The sequence below is a fragment of the Syngnathus floridae genome, chromosome 15 (assembly GCF_059516105.1).
Source record: "Syngnathus floridae isolate MCC-2025c chromosome 15, RoL_Sflo_1.0, whole genome shotgun sequence".
NCBI classification, from domain to species: domain Eukaryota; kingdom Metazoa; phylum Chordata; class Actinopteri; order Syngnathiformes; family Syngnathidae; genus Syngnathus; species Syngnathus floridae.
The window spans coordinates 10995494-11018773 of NC_142427.1; the positions used below are offsets into that span (position 1 = coordinate 10995494).

Here is a 23280-nt window from a genome sequence, read left to right on the forward strand (position 1 = left end):
GAATTGTGTCGTACTTGATGACTCTATTTTCCATCATGCCGTTCAGCAAGCAATCGTAAGACAAACTATCTCAAATGTGACTGATGTTGCAATGAAGGTGGAAAAAAAAAAAGATAAATGAAGTCGTACAAGCGCGCAGAGCAAAACATGAATACGAACCAGGCTGCTTGCTAGAGAGCGGCGAAGCATTTAAAAGCAGCCAGCGCTATCTCGCTGCATACTGAAATGCAACTTGGGAAGTGGTGAGGTGGATTTTGGGAGCTAGAAAGAAAACTAGAAGTCATGGGAACAAGACACATAGGTGTCAAACTCAAGGCCTGGGGGTCAGATGCGGCCCACCACGTCATTTGATGTGGCCCGCAAAGAAAAATTGTGCATTGACTTCATGTGTCAATATTAAAAGAATTCATAAGAAAATAAGAAAAGATTTCAAATATAGCTTTTTTGATGTCAGAACATAAATTAGCTCTGATAAGCATGTGTGTGTCTCGGCCTGTACCGATTTGACTTGCCAGCCATCTGGAGAAACGGGCATCAAAATAATGTCCTTCCGTTTTGATCTGCAAGATTGCTTTCTCCATGTATATGAGAAAGGAGCACCTCTTCATTACTTTTGCTAAAAGTAGAACGAAACATCCCCTCGTCGTGCATGACTTGCAGAACGAGGACGGAATAGGAATTGGAAATTTGCATAGCTGCTGCAGAAAACTGCCAAGTGTTTTAAGCATGCTGTTGTCAGGAGTTGGAGCCACAATGCTTGTTGCCAACAAATGCTCCACAAATGTCTGGCTTGCTTTTTCTACTTTTGGGAATGTGTCCTTCAGACTTGTGAACATACCAAAGTTGGTGTCGAGCGGTGAAACTGCAGTCTGGGGCTGATTATCCATATTTTTATATCATGTGGGTTTAATCTACACTCATTTGAATGTCATTTATGTAATACTCATGTCGAGCATTGACCACCAGATCAATAAATCCCCATTCAGTGACTAACAGACGGGATACAAAGTACTTGATACAAATGCATCACTCCCCTGACTTATTCATGATAGCCGGTTTTAAAACGCGTCATGAATTATCCCTCAGGAAGGTTAGTGGATGTGGATTATTGTGTCGCGCCATTAAGTCTTACGGGCCAGTTAAGGTTGCGGCACTCTCTTCACGGTCAGTTGTCTTAGTCCTCTGCCAAAAAGTGAAACGATGCCAATCGAAGAGCTGGAGCCAGGAAGAGTTGCTAGAAAGCCCAAAGGAGCCCATCCCGGCCCGACACATTAAAAGAAGCAATGCACATTTGAAAAGTATTCAACCTTGTCCAAAGCAAAAAGACTAAACTTGTTTTGGGTTATATCAGGCCAGGTCTCGCCTAACCCAACAGACAACGAAATTAGCAAATATTTAGAATCAGATCCAACCTCAGAGCACCATATATGAATCCAAACTTGTATGTCAGGTCCAACAGAACCTCTTTCAACAACAAATAACCAATACAGAAAAAAACGTAGTGACAAACTTGGAACCAGGTCCAACCCAAATAAGTAATGCACAGAACCCATCGGTGTCTCATGTCACTGACTTACGATAGAAGACGTATTCTGTGTAGCTGGACCAGAACTTGTCCTCCGTATGCTGGCTGACGAACGAGGCCGTGACGGATGAGTTGCACGCCACCATGTGGAAGCCGCACTCAGACAGCATGTCAAAGGCCCTCTCCAGGTGCCTGAACTTGAGATAGAAACGGGACGTGTAGCGATCCGGGGTCCGGTTCGGGTCCCGGCTCTCGTTCAGGGTTTCACCGAAGACCTCTTTGGCCAGGGCCACTCGGCCGCAGATGAGGATGCGGGGCACCCGGCGGAATTTTGCATCGCTCTGTGCGTCGCGGGCCACGGTGCACGAGCCCCGGTAGCCCACCGTGACAAAGCCGCTCTTTCTATCCGCGGGGACGAGGGAGGGCGGCGGGCAGTGGTGCGGCTCGCTCCCCTGGGAGCCGTCCTCGTAATCACTGTGGAACAAGTCATCCGGGCTTTGCTTCACCTCCTCCGGGCTGAGAAGCTTCACCAAGTCAGGTAGCTGGAAGTACTCCGCTTCTTTCCGGAGCCGACCTTTCTCCGGGAAGTGGTCCGGGAGGACCACCTGCTTGTCCCGCAGGTAGTCCAACACGTAGCGGAAGAGGAAGCCGTCGCGGTCGATGAAGTAGCGACCTTTCGGGTCCCGGGCTAAGTCGTTAGAGGCGTCCTTTTTGGAGAACAACTTGGCGAGGAGAGAACTCGGGCTACTCACCAGCGTGCAATAGCGCGTGTAGTACACCTGGCCGCCCACGTTGAGCTCCAGGACGTCGGGGAGGCTGTTCTGGACCGACGACTGCTCTTTGGGGTTAGTCCTGCAGTTTCCGCTCAGCGCCATTGTGGCCCCAAAAACGCTACTCGATATTATATATATTATAATATGAAGATAATGAGTGGCAGAACTTCCATGGAAATCCTATCGATCCATAGTGGCATTGAAATCAAACACTTATATATCTTGCACAGAGCATATTAAACAATACTCTGGGTGCCATCCCAAACAGAACATAAAAGAAATTCAGTTGCATTCAGAAAATGCACACCAAACAGTAAGACACCGGTCCAGCAGCGTAGGACAGGAAAACTCCTCACAAAAACTTAAGGTCCAAAAAGGAATCCAAATGCTCGTTGGATGAGGAAAAAAAAGATGTAAAAGTAATCGATATCTAAATGACACCACTGTACCGCCTTCTTTAGGGGAAAAAATGCACGGAAATAGTAGTGTCTGTTCCGTTTAGGAGAGGAGCGCAAACCAGCGTGCGTCTATCGGGAGCTGTCCATGGTACTGACACCGCTCCACTCTCGCCACTCCCACCGCCCCCTTTGCACGGAGCCGGTTGCTGTCTTGTGTGTGTGTGTGTGTCACTCTCACTGTAGGATAACACAGTGTGAAAAAAAAATAGTTTTCTTTTCCCCATAATAGTCAAATAATGATTTAAAATGGCTCCAAAAAGCAGCACAATATTGTCATGCATGGGAGGGGGGGGGGGAAGCGCTGAGGAGTTTCTGCTTTTGTAAAGTGAGCAGCAGCGCCTCCTTCTGTGCGTAAATGAAACCATTTTGTTCCCCCCCTTGTGTGGTGCTCAAAGCTGTTAAAGTGCATTAAGCTTAATTTCTAATTGCAGCTGTTTGTCAGTACACGCAATTAAATGATCGTTGAAGTCAATTGCACATGGCAGGTCAAGCCATTAGGTACTCCTGCAGAGTAAAATCAGATCCAAAGATGAATAATAATGCCCAGTGGACAGCATGTATGGCATCTTTAAATATTTAGAATATTGCGGGGGGGTTTCTGTAGTTCATTAAGAAAGTGATTTACTACCCACAGAAATATGACATGGTTATTTTAAAAAGAAAAAGTTTTCATGGTTTTTAGCTAACAAAATCTAAATTCACTATCTCGAGAATATATTTCAAAAGTTTTTAAAAAATAATATGTTGTACAACAGTCGCTTAATAGAAAGACTTTTCAAAGCACAAACAGTTTTTTATTATTTATGCAATCAGCCAAATGTGACTTTTGTGGGAATGAGCTATAAAATGGAGCAAAAATGAATAATAGACAAGAGGAGGCAGATGAGGAGGTGCTTTAGCTGCCCGGGACCTGAGCAGTCACCCAGAAGTAGGCCACGTCAGTAGCTTCATCATAAATACATGGAGCTTCAGCGCTACGCTGCGCTCGGTGCTATTTAAAGAGCACACCACCAACCTGTTCAGGTCGACATCATTCCTGCCAGCTCGCCTTGCCCTCCTTTTAACAGCATCTGCTTTAAAGTGCATGTCTGCAAATTATTTAGCAATATGGTTGAAGTGGTGTAGAACGACATTGCATCGAGTGCTTTTCGAAAACTTTGCAAGTGGCTCAGTGATGTCACACAATGTAGTATTTCAAGATGCTGGTCCGCCTCCAGTTTGTTTGGATTTCAAAACTGGTTTCAGGAGATTATAAAGAACCTTGCACTTTAGGCCACGTTAAAAACCAAAACCAATGATCTTTCTTAATGGTCATAAAAGGCTTTAAATAAATAAATAAATAAAATGTCATAGTCACTGCAGATGCAACTTATACAACTCCAACTAGTTGACCCTTCAATTTTTGTGAATAATGGAAATCTGTCAAGCTGTTTAAAACACACCTTTATGAACTTCACAGGTCATGTTTTAAGTCACATTTAATTTGATCTGTCATACAAATGTATGGAAATCTAATTGAAGGAAATGTCATACATGTATCCTACAGCAATTATTTCACATCACTGTCATGACAAATACACACAGTGAAATATTTACTCCACGAAGCGCCGCATGTATTATTCAGCCATTTTTGGGAGCAAGATGCAAATCAGATCATTTATTATTGTAGTCCCCCGGCAGAAAGCTACTTTGCGCGTTTTTGGACGGATGGGTGACGACTTGCCTGACATATCAAGCAGCTGCGCCATTATTTGCAACGGTGCAGATAAAACTATCCATCCTTTTTCCTCTTTGTCGCCCTTGATTGAAATGAAGACCACACTTCCTCCAGCTTCATCTCTCAAGACAGTCGCAATAAATGATTGACACTGTCAAAAAGCTATCAATATTTTCGGTGTTGTGCAAAAGTACTCTATCATGCCGAGCGCTGTGTTACTAAAGTCATCAAAAATCAATTGCTCCTTCAATCTTTTTTCTTTTTCATGCCACTCTAACATGGTTGAAAAGTGATGATAATGACTGCTATTCTTTCTCGTATCCTGTCACATCTCTGGAATGAGTCCATTTGCGCTCTCGTCACTCAGTCGGTCGGTCGGTCGGTCGGTAGCTGGCGCCTGATTCCATTTGCAGCATGTGGGCCTCAGTTGGCCAGGATGAAGTAGTGGGTGTCGTGGAAAGATCGGGATGGAGGAGGTGACGGCGATGGCGCAGAATTTAACAGATTCACAGTGAGGAGGAACAAGTCTCAAGTGTTCATTTGATGAAGAATCGAAAAATGGAAACGAGACATTACTTTTATGTCTTGTGCATATCAAACGACTCCACGTGAAATAGTATACAAGCCACAATAAAATGGTCGGTGTATATAGGCAGTGGATTTAATCGCGCCGCTTTTGCAAAAGCACATTATGATGTCAGAGATGTGTGAGTTGCATTTCAAGCTCATTTTATGAGTTTAATTGCATCGCGTTTGCGTACTTGTGTTGTATAGAAGAGGAAAAGATTTCCAGTCACATTTAAAGACCTAATGGCTTTTCTCTGTGACAATTTTAGTGCCATGGGGTCACCAATGTGCTCGCAATGGGCTATAATCTAATATGGATATAATATTTAATCTAATAGGAATATTAAGAATTTAATAACTCCCCCCCCGGTCCGTGTTACATCTGGCAATAGCAGTCTGCCAGAGTAGTGGAAGAAGCCTCAAGGGATGTTGACCATGTTGATTCGGCAAGATGTGCAGATGGGATGTTGGGATGTTGCTAAGCAGCCAATCTCCATCGTACCCGAGGGGAAAGGCCGCGCGGGAACGCTGTGGAAAGCTAACTAGTCTGCATTGAAAGTTTATGTGTGTTTGAAATACAATATTGGAAATACAAATGCTACTTATCACTAAGAGCTTTACATGCACACTCCAAGGTTGTTTGAATGTCTTTGTTTGTCCAATAAATGACTTTTTTTAAATTTCTTATTCTAACAACAATAACAAAACATGATGCAGCTCCATGTGACTTAATAAAAGCTCTGCCGGCAAGGATGGATTCTTTTGTGCTTTTGACGATAACGTTAAATAATCCAACATTTCCGTGCCTCGAGACACTCGAGCGTGGGGTGAAAAAAAAAAAGATGCGACCGCCACTTCTATTCACTGCTGCCTTGAGAAAGGAAGGTAACGAGGTCAAAGCTTTTCTCAACGGACTTGTCATGATTCATTCCAGGGAAGCCACCATGAGCTGGGAATAAACAAGCCATGGAGGCAATCAGGAGTCAACGCGACATATCACCCGGCAACAATATTAAGTACACAACCCAAGAAGAAACCCCAATTTGATAAGATGCTGATCATGAAGAATTTTGCCTCTTGAGTAGTATTTAATTGTGTGTACCTAATATAGTGGCCACTGTAGGACTTTTGCAAAGCATCACTATGGTGCAGTAAATATTACGTATTAGCTGTTCCTCATGAAATGGCTGCTGATGCAAAAATCAATTCTAATTGATCAGCAGGATTGTAATTTAAAGATGTTGATCCGACACTATAGAAAGGCTATCCACGCCAATCCCCGAGATACCGTCATCGACTTTCCTTTCAATTTGATAACAAATGAGCAGCATTAAATCACTGAGACAAAATGAATGCAGGTTTTGTGTACAGTGAGCTCATGTTTCTTTGTAGGCCTTGTTTTTATGATACATCAGTGATTTCCTCAAGCATGTGCTAGCCATCTATTACAATGACAAACAAACTTCTGACAGCTTTGTCTATTTCATTGCACATATTTTTATTGCATTCGTAGTCGAATTGTGTTTGCATGCTGACATGTATCAAGAAGCTTTTTAAGATCTTGAGTGGGTGGGTGGCTGATTATTTTTAGTGCTGGTTCAGCTTGGTTGCCCAGTGAGCGGAACCCAGCCGGTACCAGATGATGCCTCCTAATTTATGAGCCGTGTAGCAGCGCAATGAAAGGGTGACAGAGAATGTAATTAGTCGAGTGTAAATGTTCTCAAGAAATATGAGCAGACATGCCTGCCTGCTGGCTCCCACATCTCGGCGCTTTCTCTCATAAACGTCCTTGTAGTTTATACACAAACAGCAAAACATTATCTGCATTTAACATTAAACAGTTTCATTCGTACCTACTTGATCCGGAGTGGGCGGAGAAAGAAATCTTAATTGAAGAGACATACAGTGTATGGTTGGAAATGAGGACTTGCTGCAATAAAAGAAATTCAATATTTAAATCCATTCATGCAGTCAGGCAGTGGCAGTGGGATTACAGCAGTGACGCCACAAAAGAATGCAATTATGGGCTCATCGCGCTGCCCTAAATTCTATTACCCTCTGCAGTTCTTTTCAATTTTGTTTTCATTAAGTGTATTAAGAAGATGTAAGGCATGCTTCTCAAGTGGAGGGATGATTAAAAGTCTGAGAAAAAAAATGAAGGGCTCGTAATTTTGCATATGGCACTGAGGAAAAAAATGAAGGGCTCATAATTTTGCATATGGCACTGAGGAAAAAATGAAGTGCTCATAATTTTGCATATGGCACTATTGCCATCGTTGCCAATATTTGCAGATTGAAATATTAATATAATATTTGACTCAATTGTATACCCATTAACATCACTTAACTCTTTGAATTAATCAATAACATTTCAACTCATGTTAAATGGGAGCCACCGTTTAAAGTGCATCTGATCAAAGGTGATTTTGATTTTATTTTTCTTTTGTAAATCATTCAGTGAAACAATTTTTATGTTCCTTTTCCCAGATGATCATATGGGACGTCTGGAAATACCTATCCTTGACATTCACATATCTAAATTAAAAAGTGTAATACTAAATGCTACCTCTAAGTGTCGCTATAGTAACTTCAAAACTCTATAATACTAGTTCCGGTTTGTGACGTCCTATCCCGGAAGATGTCCCTTTCCTCCTGACACGTAGGAGCGGCTATTGAGCTGGCACTTCCTCCGGCGTATTGTCAAACTCCGTGGGTAGGCGTTTATTGCTGCTCCCTACAAGTACTCATATTTGCACGAATCGATTAAATTGCAATTCTAAGTCGCCGTCATTGTTATAAACCGAAAGAGCATGCTCGTCCATCTGTTATAGCGCGCAAGCAACTGCTAGCTAAGTTAGCATTATGAAGTATTGCAACGCCAACTTGTCAGTTTTATTGTTTTGGTTGCAACGGGCAACAATTGACTGCAGTACTGTATACATCATAATAGTAGCAAAATGCTAGCTTTACAGTTAGCTTTCGTGGCTAATAGCTGTGTGCACGTACTGTCAATAAGAGTCATATTTATGTAAACACAGCTGTTGTACGCTTGATGATGCTTTTTTCTATGGTCCCAAATGATGTGAAACCTTGCTTAAAATATCATTTAACACGTATTTATTTGAAAAGCTGCAATATGAATGACTATTTGTGCTGAAAATGTTTTCTTTTGACAGTTGAGAGATGTCTGGGTTTGACAACTTCAACACGGACTTCTACCAGTCCAGCTATAGTGTAGATGACCAGAACCAAGCTGCTGGGTATGGCCACAATAATGAAAATTAATACAATAAGTATGCCAAAGTTAGTTTTTTTAAGTGTTCTTATTGTTTGTTTCATAGGCAATATAGTCAATATGACTACTCCCAGCAAATGGGCTACCCCGCCCCAGGAATGATGCAGGCCCAACAGCCATACACGGGACAAATCTTCCAGCCCACGCAAACCTACACTCCATCCTCATCACAATCCATGTACAGCAGTGGTTTTGATGATGAGCCCCCACTACTGGAAGGTAGCTACAAACTTGGAAGCTCTGTGGGAGCAGTCTTACCTGATTTGTTTGTTGTTTCTCTTGTAGAGTTAGGTATCAACTTTGACCACATCTGGCAAAAGACTCTGACAGTCCTCCACCCTCTGAAGGTAGCCGACGGCAGTATTATGAACGAGACAGACCTGGCTGGCCCCATGGTCTTCTGCTTGGCATTTGGTGCAACACTTCTCTTGGTAAATTTGAAAATGAACTGTTCTTAAATGCAAATATATTTCGATTGAAGCTTCAGTTTAACTTAACAGTACTTCATCCTTCATTTCAGGCTAATAATTTGTGTCCCAATGAAAATGGATATCCCACCTGTTTTTTTTATTTATTTCTTTTTTGCTTTTTGTTTCCTTCATGCTAAGTTTACATTAAATGCTGATCCTCGTGTCTTTTTAAGATGTATTTTGAATTGTTTCCTTCCATTCGCAGGCCGGTAAGATCCAGTTTGGCTATGTGTACGGCATCAGTGCAATTGGCTGCCTGGGCATGTACTGCCTGCTCAACCTCATGAGCATGACGGGCGTGTCATTCGGCTGCGTGGCCAGCGTCCTGGGATACTGCCTCCTTCCCATGATTGTTCTCTCCAGCTTCGGAGTCGTCTTCTCATTACAGTGAGCGTACTTGTGTATATGTTTAAATCAGAGAGATTTTCTACCTTGTCTGACTTTGGTCTCGCTCTTCAGGGGCCTATTTGGAATCATCCTCACAGCAGCCATCATCGGTTGGTGCAGTCTGTCTGCGTCAAAGATCTTCATCTCTGCGTTGGCCATGGATGGGCAGCAGCTGCTGGTCGCGTACCCATGCGCGCTGCTCTACGGCGTCTTTGCACTCATCTCCGTCTTCTAAAAAGCACATTTCATCCAGGTTTGAAACAACAGCTCTCTGCTGTCTGTGATTGTCATTATTAACTAATTGCACCAATTACGGTCACAGGAGTTTACAATGGAGCCAAGTTTTTTTTTTTCTTTTTTCCATTTTCCACCCATTAACTGTCACCACATTCCAATGGGATGATCTGCAGGCTGGAGTACAGAACCCCCCCCCCGCTCCCTCTCTACTCCTCCTGCTCGTTGAGATGAAGCCATGAGAACACACTGCAGAAGGGTGAGAATCCATTGGGACGTGCCTCGATTTAAACCAGACTGAAATCAGCTGAATTGTAGGCTAAGATTAAAGCCAGCAGAGGGCGCCACATGTCCACATCTTGTTGTTGATGTCATGCACATCCATGGACACTTCACTTACAAGCAGGGCATCACCATCTTCTTCTGCTACTTCTCACAAGGTGGAAGAGATTCTCTTGGGATTCTTTCTTTTTTGGGATGCCTTTCTAAAATCCACAAACACCCAAGAGGCAAAAATAGTTAACTCAATTGGTATCCACGGATATGCCCACTCAAAGATCTATCTGCATCATTTGGTTCCTCGCTGTTTATTTTAGAACGCACAGTTTTGTATGCTTCAACGTGCCGTGTGTCAATCATGTCACAACGGTAGTGGTATCATGTCAATAAAAGATAAAAGTGATATGGCTGGTTTGGTGTGTGTGGTAACTGGGAAATAGTTCTCACTGGTGGACTCTTGCATGTTATGTCAATATTTAACACTGAATGATTGATGTAGCCTCAATGCAATTTGTAAATACAGTTTACAAATTAGGGATGAGCCTAAAATCCACTTTAACATTTGACCTCTGAATCTCTCACAGTAATTCCAAATCACATAGGAAAATAGCCACTCAATTAAACCCCCGTGACTACTTTCATTCATGCAGGTAATTTCATTGTTAGGACAGTGAATGCATCGCAACTTGACTAGCTTGACTTGGATGACTCCAAAGATGCAGAAGAAGTATCAGTACACTCGACACACCACAAGGGGGAGGTATTGTATGACAAAAACCTCCTTTTGCCTGGGTGCGTCTGCTCCCCACCCCTTTCCCATTGACATAGTAATGCATGTCGCCAGGGGCAGCCTTATCTATGACAAGTGCCTCAGTCCCCGTATCTAAGCAATGTTACATAATAAGGTATTGACCATGCATCAAATAGCGCCAGGCTCCCTGAATGCAAATAATGTAATGTGTAGTTTGAACACTAGTGGCCCCTTAAGCGTCATAATGATTCCCTGCAAGTGTATTTGAAAACAATGTCATTTCTCTGCAAGATGAAAATCCCACCAACATCTAGCAGTCTCCAGCCAGGCTTGTGAGTCCTGCAGAAGAACTACCATAACTCTGTTATGTGGAGTACTGACACGCTTTTAAGTAAGTAGACATTTTTCAAAAGGGTTGTGGGGCCAGGGGATTCTTTTCGAACAAAACAATATCTTTACTGTTGCCGATTAAGATGCACAGTTTCTCTTTATGTGCTTTAAATTGGATTTCGAGCGTTGAAAATGTGTCTCATGCTGAAGTCATGAGCTGATTATAATTGTTACTTTGTTGAAGAATACATTGCATTGGTTCCCTCTTGCCTCATCTGTAATTTTGAAGCACAAAATTATATCAAACAAAGTTCCAACCTGATAGGTAATTTAAAGAATTTTCAAGAGCACCTGAGGACAAAAACTGATGATAAAATAGAAATAATTTGCCAAATATGGCCTACATTATTAATATTAGTTGTAGTTGTATGGTACTTTGACAAATTTGACCCTTTTTGACTACTTTTATGAATTGGGCTACGCTAATAAAGTGTTTCTCTACCATGTCAGAAGTTTAAATAATTCTCTTGTATTTGTGAGTATACTTGATTACTATAATACCCTCAAATATTGAAAAAGAGCTGCATATTCAGTCTTTTTTTAATTGCTGGGAGGAAGAACTGTTAACAAAAAACCTCTTGCGCTGCTCTCTGCCACAGCTCACGCCCAGACACTCCCACGGGCCGCACAGACTCAGCGACGTCACATACCGCGCCATCGGGCCGCAGCAGCTGTATGAGGTTGGAAGGTAACAGATGTCCTTTGTCCGACCCCCCCTCCACAACAGCCTCGCAGATTAGCGCGTTATCGTGGTGGAGGCAGCAGACGAGCCGACAAGTGCAAATGTGACGATTGATATTCAGCACAAGGCAGCGCCGCCTTTTTTAATACAGCCACAAAGCCAACAGCACATGAATATTCACAGCGGCGGTAGCACAGCACTGAGTGTGATTTGGCTCTGCACTTCATTAGGCTAATTGTCACCATCACCACACTACACTACACGGCGGACTTTTCTAACATTTGATCCAGGACTCAATGAACAAACAGGGCGAAGGACAATCAACAGGTCTTTTCAGCACCCCGTCGGTGCTTGAGACCGGATCAATAGTTTCTAAAGTGTCTTCTATACCTATAATGGTGGTCTTTATCTCCCTTTGTCCTTATGGCATTTTCTAGACATGGTAGATATAGCCTCCCTGTGTAGACAGTCCTATGTGGACATAATAAAATGTCACTATAAAATGTTTTACTAAAGATCCAGCGTTTAATCGATGATAAAAAGCCAACTGATCAATTTTTTGTGTGGAAACAAAATAAAATATTGACTTTGGCATGGTTCATCATAACCATGTCCAGCTTGGAGTAGGCAATGGAACATTGTTGCTGGCTGCATCCTAATGGGACATTTAAACCAACACTGCTTTAATGAGTGCAAATTGACACATCTAATTGGTCTTCCAAGATAAACAAAGTCCTCATTAGTGCATCAATTAGCTGTTAATGAAGCCCTTGATTTTGGATGACTGCCCAATGTCATTGCTGATAAAGGAAAATGACAGATCAAGACTTCATAGTGAGGAAACATGTCTGTACAAAGGTCGAGCGAGGGAGCGAGCGAGCGCTCAAACATTCTGTGTGCGTGCATTTGTGTCAATCTAGTTTCACAATTATTACTTTGTACAGTCATCTTTTCTTTCTGATACTGCTTTCATGTCATTGTCGATGCTTCTCAGGAAGAGACAGAACATACTTGCGGAAAATGTCAAACACAAGTTTCGTCAGAGCACAACAAATTGACTTTGAAAAGGTTTTTTGTGGTCAGTAAATAGAATCCGCAGGCTGGCATCAAAAGAATGCGGCTTTTAAAACTAGCACAAAGACCTTCTAAAAGCCGCACTTGACACGTCACTATCAGAGTCCATCCCAAAATTCAGTTTTTCCATTCGGGTGTGTGCTTTGCCGACACTCCGCCATGCACCCGCCTCGTCGCATTCGAGCAACTCACGCACATTCCTTGATGACTAATGAGACATATGAGACCTGCCTGTTTACAATGCAACACCAGAGCTTGGCCCGGATTCATCAAAATCCCTAATAATTAATATTAATCATCAAATAGGAGATAGAATCCAACATTTGATTTAGAGCCTTTCTAAAGAATTTAAAACTCCACAGAAACAATGATAATTCCTCCTCCATTTGTCAAACAGGATGCGCCCAACTTTCCGAGCCGAAGGCTGACAAATACCCAATGAATCACCGTTAATTGTTGTTGAGAAGAACTTTTGATGAGAGCCGCACTGCATGCAAAGTCACTCCCCCGTAATTGTCCTCATTGGCTTCTCCAGTTGCACTTTACGCTTTGAAAAAGGCTGCACGATGGAGTCATCATTTTAATACAAAAATCCAACCCAAAATGCAAAATCGCCTTGAACCCGACTGATGTCGAAATATGCTGTACATTCATGACGCAATCTAACTTTCAATGATCCATTATGAGATATTTGTGTCTTCATTTCAATTTCTAAATGCCCTGCTAAAATATGACAAAAGTTAAAACCCGGCCTTGGTGTCCATCTGTGTGTGCGTGTGTGTGTGCCACAGAGCAACAAAGCCATGTCCCCAGCAACCACTTTGCACAAGGCGAGTCGACCCTGAAAGGTCACGCCAACGCAATATGTATCCATGGCGACTGCTTCCAGCTGGCACATCAGCTTCAAGGTAGGTACCATTCATTTCCTCGAAGCATTTTATAACAAATATGCCGCTTGGGTGGGAACGGAATTAGTCAGATGAGCGACAGGTTGTTTAAACGGAAACCACTATGATCCCCTTTTGCTCAGTCCGTGAAAAGAGCTCAGCGGCCATCTTGGCTTTACAATATTTCCATCGGTAAAAGGTAAAATAAAAAAACACGATGCTTTTTTTTTGTATTACCAATAATACCAAAATAAATACCAGTAAATTCCCCTTTACCTCGTGGATTTATTACCTTTTCCCGTCGTGCCTTGCATAAATGCAAGCTTTCATGTAAGCGAGTGAGTCAGCTTGTTAAATAGAACATCTGTGCAAACAACAGCTGGCTTAAACAATGAAAGACGAGTGCACCGCCCGAGTGGCTCATTTAGGTAAGAAGGTTACCTAATAACCTGATGACTAAATGTTTATTTGCACGCGTGCTGTGACATGTCTATAGGTGCATGATGTTTTAACCATAGGTAACATTTGTCACCCCTCTCAAAGGTTATCTGCTCCTTTCAAGTCAAATGAGGCATCCAAATGGACAACGGGTATGTGAATTTATTATAATTTCATCCTAGAAAACAGATGGAAATATATGTATCGTCATTGGCTACGTGCCTCACAAATTTCAGCTAACCAGCTGTTTTTATATATATACATAAAAAGTTTCCAGTGACCTTCCATCAGGCGTTTTGAGCACTTTTAATGCGAGTTTAGTTTACTTTTGTTTTACTGTGTTTATAACAGTAAAGAATGTTAACATTGGCAATAGTTAGTTTTACTCTACTTCAATCATTCAAGGACTGCAATTGCATTTACAGATTCTTTACATAGCAAAAGAGGGGCTTCTTTTTTCTGCTGAGCCATTTGGATGACAATTTGGATGAATTGTGCAAACCTGAAATAACTTTTACTGTCACATAAACCGACTTTTATTTTTGTGCCCAGTGGGTCACAGTTGACGGTAATTAGAAGTGATTAGATATCGTTGATATCAAACCCGTTAGGATTTGGATAGTGTGCCGCCAATATTCAGAAGCTCTCCAGACGCCGATTTATTTTCATTTCTCTATGTCCTGTAGAGTGCACCATATTAGGAGCTGTTTATATATTGCCCATCGGGTAAGTTACACAGCTAATAAAAAGCAGTCCGATTTATTTCACCACAAAAATGCAGTGTTTGCAACCAACTTAATGCTAAATTGAGCAATTCAGAAATGCAGATGGGACAACTGGATTTATTTATGAATGTTTGTGAGGCTAATGTTCTGTTAAAAAAAAAAAAAAAAACTCATTGGCTGCTAATGGATCGTATTTCTCTGACAGCCATTGAATCCAAAGGTCAGCATGGTCGCTTGATTTTTTTTTTTTTTTTAAAGGTTAGCGATGTGTTTTTGTTCTTCAGGCGATGCAGTAGATAGATCTGGTAGATAAAAAGCATCACATGCAGAGTTCCACTTTTTTTTTTTTTTTATTGTGTAATTTGGTGAGAATTACAATTCGCACTTCTGCTTCCACTTCTTGGCTGTTTGCCCCGATGAGCTCAATCTGGAAAGTGAATCAACAGAGGAATCATTTGTGTGTTTCCAGCAAAATTTGATTTCTCAGGCCGCCTTTTTGATGTTTCCTAAGCCTATTGTCCAAACTCAGCAGTTCCTACCTCTCAGGAAGAACTGGAGCAAAGGGCATGCCCTGCCTCAGCAGTTGTACCTTTAAAAAGAAATCCTTCCTTCCTTCCTTTTTTTTGTCTTTCCCTCGAGGAAGACATTCTTCATACTGTTTTTGTTTTCCCTTCTAATTTGTAGGTGTCTTTTAAAAGCAAGCCAGAGGACTTTTAAGTGGTTATGCAAGACAATTCCCAGTGAATTAGCACCAAGGGCCCAAAAAACTTTCGTACACTGCTCGTTAAGACTGTCCCTGGCACAATTGCAATATGGCAATATGTCTGTAACTAAAGTGGCAATTTGAACCCAGTTCATAAAATAATTTCCTTCTTTGTCTTTTTATTTCTCCTGCAGACACCTGCTGAACCAGGTGGCTCATCTCAGCGCATCCGCCATATTGGATGTGGCCATCGTATTACCTATAAAAAGGGTCAGTAATATTTGTCAAATTGAGTTTTGTCTTGATGAGCCACATCTAAGGAGCAAGTGAACAAGGCTTTTCATTTTTCAATGTAGAACAGATTTGTTTCAACCCTGGGGGGGTTAGAGTATGTCTTCTATTAATTTCAGCCAAATTTAATTTGGGGTGGTTGTATAGTATGTGTGTTAGCGGTTTCCGTTTGAGCATCAAAAGTAGGCAAAACAATCGAAGCTCATCTGAGGGAGCATGTGATATTACACAAGAACACGCGAACCTAACCGCAGCTGTTGGTGCATGGCATCCCGTCTTATTGGTAAATAAGATCGTCCGCCGTCAACCGCAAAGAGAAAAACTCACCGTGTTCCCAGCGATGTTTTGAGAACAGCGCGGTTTTCTCGGGCCCTGGGGAGCTCCGGGCTCGTCTCCGGCTACGCTTACCTTTTTAATGAGACATCTGAATGCACGGCGTACACTCTCTGCAGCTTCTAATCAAATCACTCGCATGGAGGGCCACATTGGACAAGCCAACCCAATCTGCGCCCACCCCTGTAACCTCCGGGCCCCTCTGCTTCTTCTTCTTCTTCTTCTTCTTCTTCTTCTTCTGCCTATCCTCAAATCTCCTCTTGCAGACGGAACCTGATCTGCGCGTGCAGGATTCTCAATTTCCACCTTGTCACTCAAGTTTGCCCTTCTTCTGCTGAAGTGCAAATTAAAGTAAATTACTTATATTGCCTTATTCCAGTACAGTTATCTTTGAAGCAGATGTTTTCTCCATATCATCCATCCAAAGTTTTGACCAAATTTAAAATTGAAGCAGTAGATATTCCAAACTCTGAATATCTGCAATGGTGTTATGGTTCTGTTTGTATAGCAAATATACTGTAAATGAAATAGAAAAGATTTGGTCTCGGTTTTATCTGTAGTGAGTGTTTACTATGAGGATTAGATGGAGGCTTCAAGTCTCCAGAGTCTGACTGCACTTTGACCACAGGCCGCTTTACAGCTGCCTGCGGAGAGGTTAAGACGTTTCTATAGACCCAATTAAGGGATTGGCGTCCTGTGGGTAGTTTAATTACATCCATCCAAGAGGTTGTGTTTTACCACACGGCGGTCAGGTTTTATTTGGGCACTTGTCCTAGGAATACAATATTATGTGGGCATTAGTGGATAGATGGGTTATTTTAAGACATGACTTAGAGTTGCAGTTGGGGCCTTTTGCGATAGTTTAAAGGACGAGTAAGTGTCAAAGCTGGGACTTTTTCATCTGACATTGAGCTGGTCATAAAAATAAGAAGTATCCAGATAAAATGACAGCATTTAATGTGTTTTATATTCGTTTCTAATTAGATGGACAAAATAGGGTAAATAAGCTTTCTCTGAGTGCGCACAACTTCCACGCACAAAAAGGTCCGGACTGGAGCAAAACTTTGACGCGCTCCGTTCAAAAATTCACGGTTAAATCATTTCGCGCAGGAAGTCTTACACCGAGCGCGTGTTTTACAGTGAGGGAAGAGAAGCGAGGACACGTTTTGACAGATTCCTCAGCAGAGTTTGCAGTTTGGGGAGGAGAGAAAAGGGGCGTTCACCGAGAAGTGTCAAACTTGCTGCTCACGTCAAGTCACCACAGCAACATCGAGGCAAGCTCAGGAAAATAAAACAAAAGTGGTTAGAATTGCTATTCGTTGAGATTTATTTGATCATCACTGGCCCTGTTGTGATTTTACGCAGGCGAGCAGCGTATTTACGCACTGCTTTAAATACGGTGTCAAGACGCAGAGCGGGGGCGCTTCCGGTTTTTGCTTTTACTCTGGTACGGTAAGAGCAGAAGTGCTTTTACGCGTTTAGAAAATTGACGCGTCTCGATTGTGTCCGCCCTGCCTACCCCCGGACTTCGCTGCAGAATGCGACCGCGCTCCACACTCGCTCGCGCTTATATAACTTTAACGTGCGTGTCAAGCTCGGCGGTCACTTTACACGGGCCGACACTTTTAGAAGATCCGTCGGACTTACCTGTGGATTTCTTTTCCTTGCCTCCACCTCCTGCTTCTTAAACAGAGAAAAGTGGTGCGAGGTTTTGAGCTTCGGATCTGCCCCTCGACCTTGTTTACTTTAGTTCAAATAGTTGCTACCAAGCGGGGAATATTTACTCGTGACTTGAAGACGAGCGTTTTTCCCCCCTTTTTTCCATTCTTATTTTTTTTGCTTTCCCCCTACAGGATTATCTTTTATTTCACGGCTCTGACTTTGCGTCGCTCCTCGGTGTTTCTCACTGACTTTTGACAGGACATGACCTAAAACGGAGGTCTGCATCCCTCTCCAAACCGCAGGTAAGCAAGACTCAGGAACGCACGTCCACATCTCTCTAAAGAAAGAAAGAAAAAATGATGTCAGCTTGTAACGTTGACTGCGTTGCTTTGATCCCTTGGTTTAAAAAACAATAGAGTGCTTGCAAAAGACGTGAGATGGGTGCAGTGGGGCCAGGCAGCCAACAGGTTGCACTAATGTTGCATAACAATGCAATGCAATGTAAGCATGGAAAACCCAACATTTCCCATTTAAACATTCCCATCTATGACGTACTTCTGCAAAATGCATTGCAACAGAGAGAGTAAAGGTAATAAAAAGACTTAAGCGTTGCATGCACCATGCAGACCAACGGCCTTTTGATTGGACGCTGCTGCTCATTGAGTCTGCAGCTCAGGTCCTAACCTGAAAAGAAGAGCTCAGAGCAGCTCCCAGTGAGTTGCATGAAATTCTGTAAATGGTCTTTAAATCTCAAAATGCACTTAAAGTACAACTTAAAGTATGTCATTTAATTTCAGGATGTGGTAGAAGCCCATGCAAGATTCATTCCCCTAACCTCAGGCTGTGTTGCAAATGTGCTTAACACTAGACAACTGCGCCATCCTAATATGATCCATCGATCAATTTTCCAAATCACTTCGGGTCGGGTGGGCTGGCGGGACACCCTGAACCGGTCAGCAGCCAAATACTGTAGACGTGAGCCATTCATTCACACCTATTGCGGTTTTAGTACAGTTACAGTTATTGAGTGGACGTTGCGTGAGCCAAAGTTGTCTTTTTGTCTGCCAATCATGATTTCATTTTTAAATCGGCTCAGATGAGTGCGTGCTATTTGCGAAGCTACCATGTTCCGGCGTGGGCGTAAGGGCAGGAAATGGCCTCTTTGATGCTATTGACATTTTTTTTCAATGCGAGGCACTTGTGTAGTCAGAGTCTCTGCATATGCAGTTAGTCTTGAAACACATTTGAAATGTTCTTTTATATTCATATTTTGAATTGTCAGGGCACCGCAGTGGCCCTGCTGTTATGTGGTTTGGGGTTTGACTAAATATGAGCGCCACAATTGACAGATTTTTTTCTAAATAATTGAATCCATTCAATACTGATCATGCCCATCCTTACTCACACGAACAATCTCTTCTCCCTCTCTTTCTGTATCTCCATCTATGCTGGGAATGACCCCCATTGGCATGTCAAGATAGCAAAATGGATGAGGACGTCTTGAAGTGCAACGGTAATCGAGACGACTGCCTGACTTTCACGGAGTTGGGAAGCGGAGAATGTAGAGAGGCAGCTGACGCCACAGGTTCCCTGCTCGGCACGCTCCACCTGACCGCCCCAAACGGGGGTGGAACCAAAGACCGACAGGAGCCCGCCGGAAGCTTCTTCGACTCCCACCAGCAGCGTCAATCCCTGTTCGAAGATACAAATGGCCAGAAAATGATCAGACTGGAAAAAGGGCAGCAGGATGTCGGTGCGTTTACCATGGAGGACGAATTGGCGTTGCTGAGCCAGAATACTGGAGATCTGGACAAAGCCTCCACAGCTATCATCAACACCCCCATCTTGGGAAACCTCCCTCTGCCTGACCTTTTCCCCGCTCACATCAAACAGGAAGGAGACTTCTCCCTGGATAAAGAATTGGGATCTTATGGCGGACTTCCTTCCGCAACTTCCTGCAATTTGACAGGCGGCAGTCACCTTATTGAAGACAGCGAGCTTTGGAAAGACCTGGACCTTACGGTATCTCTGCCGGAGATCAGCGACTTTGAGTTGGATTCCGAAGTCGCTCACTTAGATAACATCCTGTACGACGGCGGAAGACCTATCGGAGGCTTACCAAAAGCCACCCAAGTGCCCAATGACGGGAACTGTCACAATGTTAACGGCGGCGGCCAGCAGCATCACGCCATGCTCCACCATCCTCACCAGCAGCATCACCTTCTGCCGCACCAGCTTCACCACCAGCATCAGCAACCGCCATCCCTTCTCTCAAGCGTGGTCATCAAGGAAGAGAAGGATCCCGGCCACTCTTTTGCCCACATTCATACTCCCGGTGTGGTCAAGCAGGAGAAGCAAGAGCCTCTCTTCTGCCAGCCGCAGTGTCTCCATGGAGGCATGAATTCGGCTCATTTAGGAGCCCCGATGTCCTCGTCTATGAGTGTGGACGCGGCTGGCTACCCCTGCAGAACCAACGCGCCCTCCAACATGGGCCAACAACAGCGCAACGCCTTTGGCATGCACTCAAACCTGCCGTCATTGGGGGAGAGCTGGATGCGAGCCGACAGGTACGGAGAGGCCCCCAGGATTCAAAGGGCCAACGATGGGCTCTCCAACACGGCCATGTTGGCGTCGTACCCGCTCAGCTTCTCTAGGTAGGTGACATTTTGCAGTTTTTTTTGTTTTGCTATGTCTCATCTGCTTTTGCCTTGTTGATCTTGAGCTGCAGAAGTCCACCAAGATGATATGTGACATTTAAATATTATGCAATGAGATCGAATTGGATACAATTTGGCAAGATACCATGTTAAAGGTGGTCTGCCAGGTTTTGCTAATAAATTGCTAAATCTGGATCTGATATTGTGATCTTACATTCACCAGAGCTATAAATATAACAAATATTTTCTGTGATGACATTTGATTTGACAGTGTAAACAAATCCTGGATCAGCTCCGGATTAAATTTGATTTCCACCGTAGGTCATACTAATTGGATAAAATTAGCGCTACATGTATTTGAACACACTCGTTTGGGTTTTATAACTTTTAAGGTTGCCGAGCCTGGATCGGTTCTGGATCAAATGTGGTTAAATCAGAGGTTAGGAATTAGATAGATCCAGTTTACTTTGGTGAAACCTCAAGCGCCCTGCTGCAGAAGTCAATTTGAGAGCAGTCGATCGTGAGTGTGCATTTGAGAAAGTGAAAGCTTTGGCCTCTTCTGCTTTGACTCTTAGCACAATGTCGCTTCAACACATGCTGCTCAACTTCTCGTGCTATTTTTGTTATCGTTTTTTTTTTTTTTACCCTTGGACGTGTCAACAAAGCAACCCTGACATGCGTTGAGCCAAAAGTTTCCAACCCGCCCATAAATCATCACCCTTGTAACATGCCTTTGGCAATGTTCCGCTATCTAGTCTGTCTCCCTTTTTTTTTTTTTTTTTTTTTTACCCTAAACAAACATGAAAATTGTCACATTCTTAGTTTGACTCAATGTTGCTTATGGCGCCAGAAAATTCTCATGAGTCATTTTTATCAGTTAAAATTCGATTGCATCCATGTCGTTTGCGCTTTGACATACTGAAGTGACTAATTAATGATAATGCCAAACTTGAATTCGTCAGAAAAATTGATTACAATTGATTGTTTTATTTTCAAACACTGTAACTGCACAGCTATTATTATTTTTTTGCTTAATACTATTCGCATTGACTTATTCAATGAAATTTGTTGTGAGGGTGTGTTTTTTTTAAAATGTCATCAGTTTCGGTTGCAGTCACGCCACACGTGTCACCCCAGAGGAAGTGGCTGGTCGATGCATTTCCAACATCCTGTGGGAAAGTGGCTCACTTACCTCAACTTTGGAATTTGCTCGGCTCCTCTGTGCGACCTGATAACTGCGTGCAAGTTAAAAGAGTCAAATTTATTTGGCACTTTTATGAGCCTGGAATGTAACGCTGAAGGTCAGCTACTTTGAGGTCCACGTGGGGACCGATTGCTGTCATATTGCAAGGTTGCCTTTGCAAACGAGTGGAAAGATGAGCAGAGGGCTCCTGTTTTTCACCGTTCGACGTTTTACACCTACTATTTTTAATCTCCCTGTCTCAGACAGGTGAGGGATTGTTGCATGTGTGACTTTCAACCGCGAGGTCAACGAGTTTGTCAGCTTGAAATCAGTTCGATTTACAGCCTTGAGCTATAGATGTGATAGTAGCGGGTGTGTCCGCGTGTGTCTGACTGACACGTGTAATGATCCCCTATGGGATGTTTGCTCTAGCGCCTCATTGGCTTTACAGTTTGGAGCATATCTCAATACAGACTGGACTGGTCGCCACTATTGACACCTACAGCAAGGACAATTTGAAGAACTGATTGAGAAAGTGAATTAAATATGCTTATATTTTCTTGAAATCAGTTCAGTTGTATTTTACTTTTAAGTTGAATACATTTGCATTTCTTATTTTAGATCAGTCTGTTTTTAAATGTTTGATTTTGAGTGCAGTTCTTTTTTATTTTCTTAAATTGAAGCACAGTTTATAATGTGCTTATTGCTATAATATGAATTGACTTTTTAGGGCTAAAACCTTTGGCCTTTTTTGGTCTGACTGCAACTAGTGCGTTTTTATGCGTCTCTCTTGGGCTATATTGAAAAAGAAAAGTCTCTACCAAACTCTTGATGAATAAATTCATTAAGTGACTAAATAAATTTGTTACATAAGTGAATAGGTGCACATATATTCTCATCAGGTTTTATGCGTTTGTCAATAAAAAGCTGCCTTGCAGGGCTTTTCTTTAAATCAACATTGACAGAAGCATTTTAATATACAAAGTCCTCGTTCTGGTTTTTGCTGTTTTACTTGGTAACTTGGAAGTATTTGAGTATCTCCGCATTTGTGATTGTTGCAGATTTAAAAACTCTGGCTTTCTTTCTTGGTGTTTGCGCTCCGGACGTAGGTGATGTGCAAGTGCAGGACAAGATTTTTCATTTGTTGTTGACATGCCTCGAACCCTTCCAGTCTCCCTTCAGTCCACCTTGTGTGTGTTGTAAGAAACCGAGCCTCGCCCAGCACGAGACGTCATTATTTTTCGAGAAAATACAACATTAACATCCTCAAGCGTGTGTTCATTCAAAACCGTAAACGCGTCGTGTACTTTTGATCTTATTTGTGTTGCATTGTATCGCAAAAAAACGACCCTAAGATGAAACGTTACTTACGCTTAATGGAACTACATCTGAAAAAAGTACAATTGCACATCGGAGAAACTATCCCTAACCCTGTTTTAAATTGATCACTTATCGGCCGTTGTTTTAATTAAAAAAAGGCCGGTGCTGATAATCGACAAAATGCTAAATATCGGTCCATCAATAAGATTTATCTTAGTAATAAAGTTCATGCACGTCCCAGAGGTGGATGTAATTGGCATTCATCCCAATTAGTTGTCTGACCTTTCTACTGAGTGTCGTTTGTGTCTGGTAATAATTACTACCTCGTCTGCATTTGAATTTTGACCACTGGGGTGAATGTTAACAGAGTGAAAGTGTTTGTATTGGCTATATTAACTCGAAAAGTCAGCCTCATCCCTTTGACATCATTTGCTTGCATAAATTGAAGTCGGCGTGCGTCGGCGGGCCGCACGTGCGTG

The 23280-nt window shown here is 42.6% G+C and overlaps 3 protein-coding genes across 9 annotated transcripts in view; 2 read left to right on the forward strand and 1 right to left on the reverse strand.

The window, feature by feature from the left end:
• kctd16b (potassium channel tetramerization domain containing 16b) overlaps window positions 1-2851 on the reverse strand; it is a 32308-nt gene extending 29457 nt beyond the window's left edge. Inside the window, exon 1 of the mRNA XM_088399179.1 lies at window positions 1578-2851. Within this exon, the coding sequence (XP_088255305.1) occupies window positions 1578-2400 (823 nt within the window). The 5' untranslated portion in view covers window positions 2401-2851. The remainder of the gene's footprint in view (window positions 1-1577) is intronic.
• A 4801-nt stretch (window positions 2852-7652) lies between these two features.
• Window positions 7653-10108, forward strand: yipf5 (Yip1 domain family, member 5). Of its 4 annotated transcripts, none has more exons than XM_088399515.1 (7): window positions 7653-7753; window positions 8217-8300; window positions 8382-8554; window positions 8621-8766; window positions 9011-9192; window positions 9265-9445; window positions 9515-10108. In XM_088399515.1, the coding sequence occupies exons 2-6, from the start codon at window positions 8224-8226 to the stop codon at window positions 9425-9427; spliced, it is 741 nt and encodes a 246-aa protein (XP_088255641.1). In that variant the 5' UTR covers window positions 7653-7753; window positions 8217-8223; the 3' UTR covers window positions 9428-9445; window positions 9515-10108. The 4 variants fall into 4 exon arrangements, with proteins under 4 accessions (XP_088255641.1, XP_088255642.1, XP_088255643.1 ...); XM_088399516.1 differs by having other exon boundaries at window positions 9603-10108; XM_088399517.1 differs by having other exon boundaries at window positions 7668-7749.
• A 3825-nt stretch (window positions 10109-13933) lies between these two features.
• The window catches only part of LOC148386690 (glucocorticoid receptor-like), a 30604-nt gene continuing 21257 nt past the window's right edge, over window positions 13934-23280 (forward strand). The window contains exons 1-4 of one of the 4 annotated variants that reach the window (XM_088399506.1): window positions 13934-14079; window positions 15550-15625; window positions 17833-17943; window positions 19119-20295. In XM_088399506.1, the coding sequence (XP_088255632.1) occupies window positions 19127-20295 (1169 nt within the window). In that variant the 5' untranslated portion in view covers window positions 13934-14079; window positions 15550-15625; window positions 17833-17943; window positions 19119-19126. Of the gene's footprint in view, window positions 14080-15549; window positions 15626-17467; window positions 17944-19118; window positions 20296-23280 lie in introns of those variants that run through there. The other 3 variants (XM_088399509.1, XM_088399508.1, XM_088399505.1) reach the window with 3 other exon arrangements.

Coding starts and splice junctions, on each gene's coding strand:
- yipf5 (XM_088399515.1), top strand. CDS start 8,224: ATGTCTGGGTTTGACAACTTCAACACGGACTTCTACCAGTCCAGCTAT. Junction 8,301..8,381: donor GACCAGAACCAAGCTGCTGG/GTATGGCCACAA, acceptor TTTGTTTCATAG/GCAATATAGTCAATATGACT. Junction 9,193..9,264: donor GGAGTCGTCTTCTCATTACA/GTGAGCGTACTT, acceptor CTCGCTCTTCAG/GGGCCTATTTGGAATCATCC.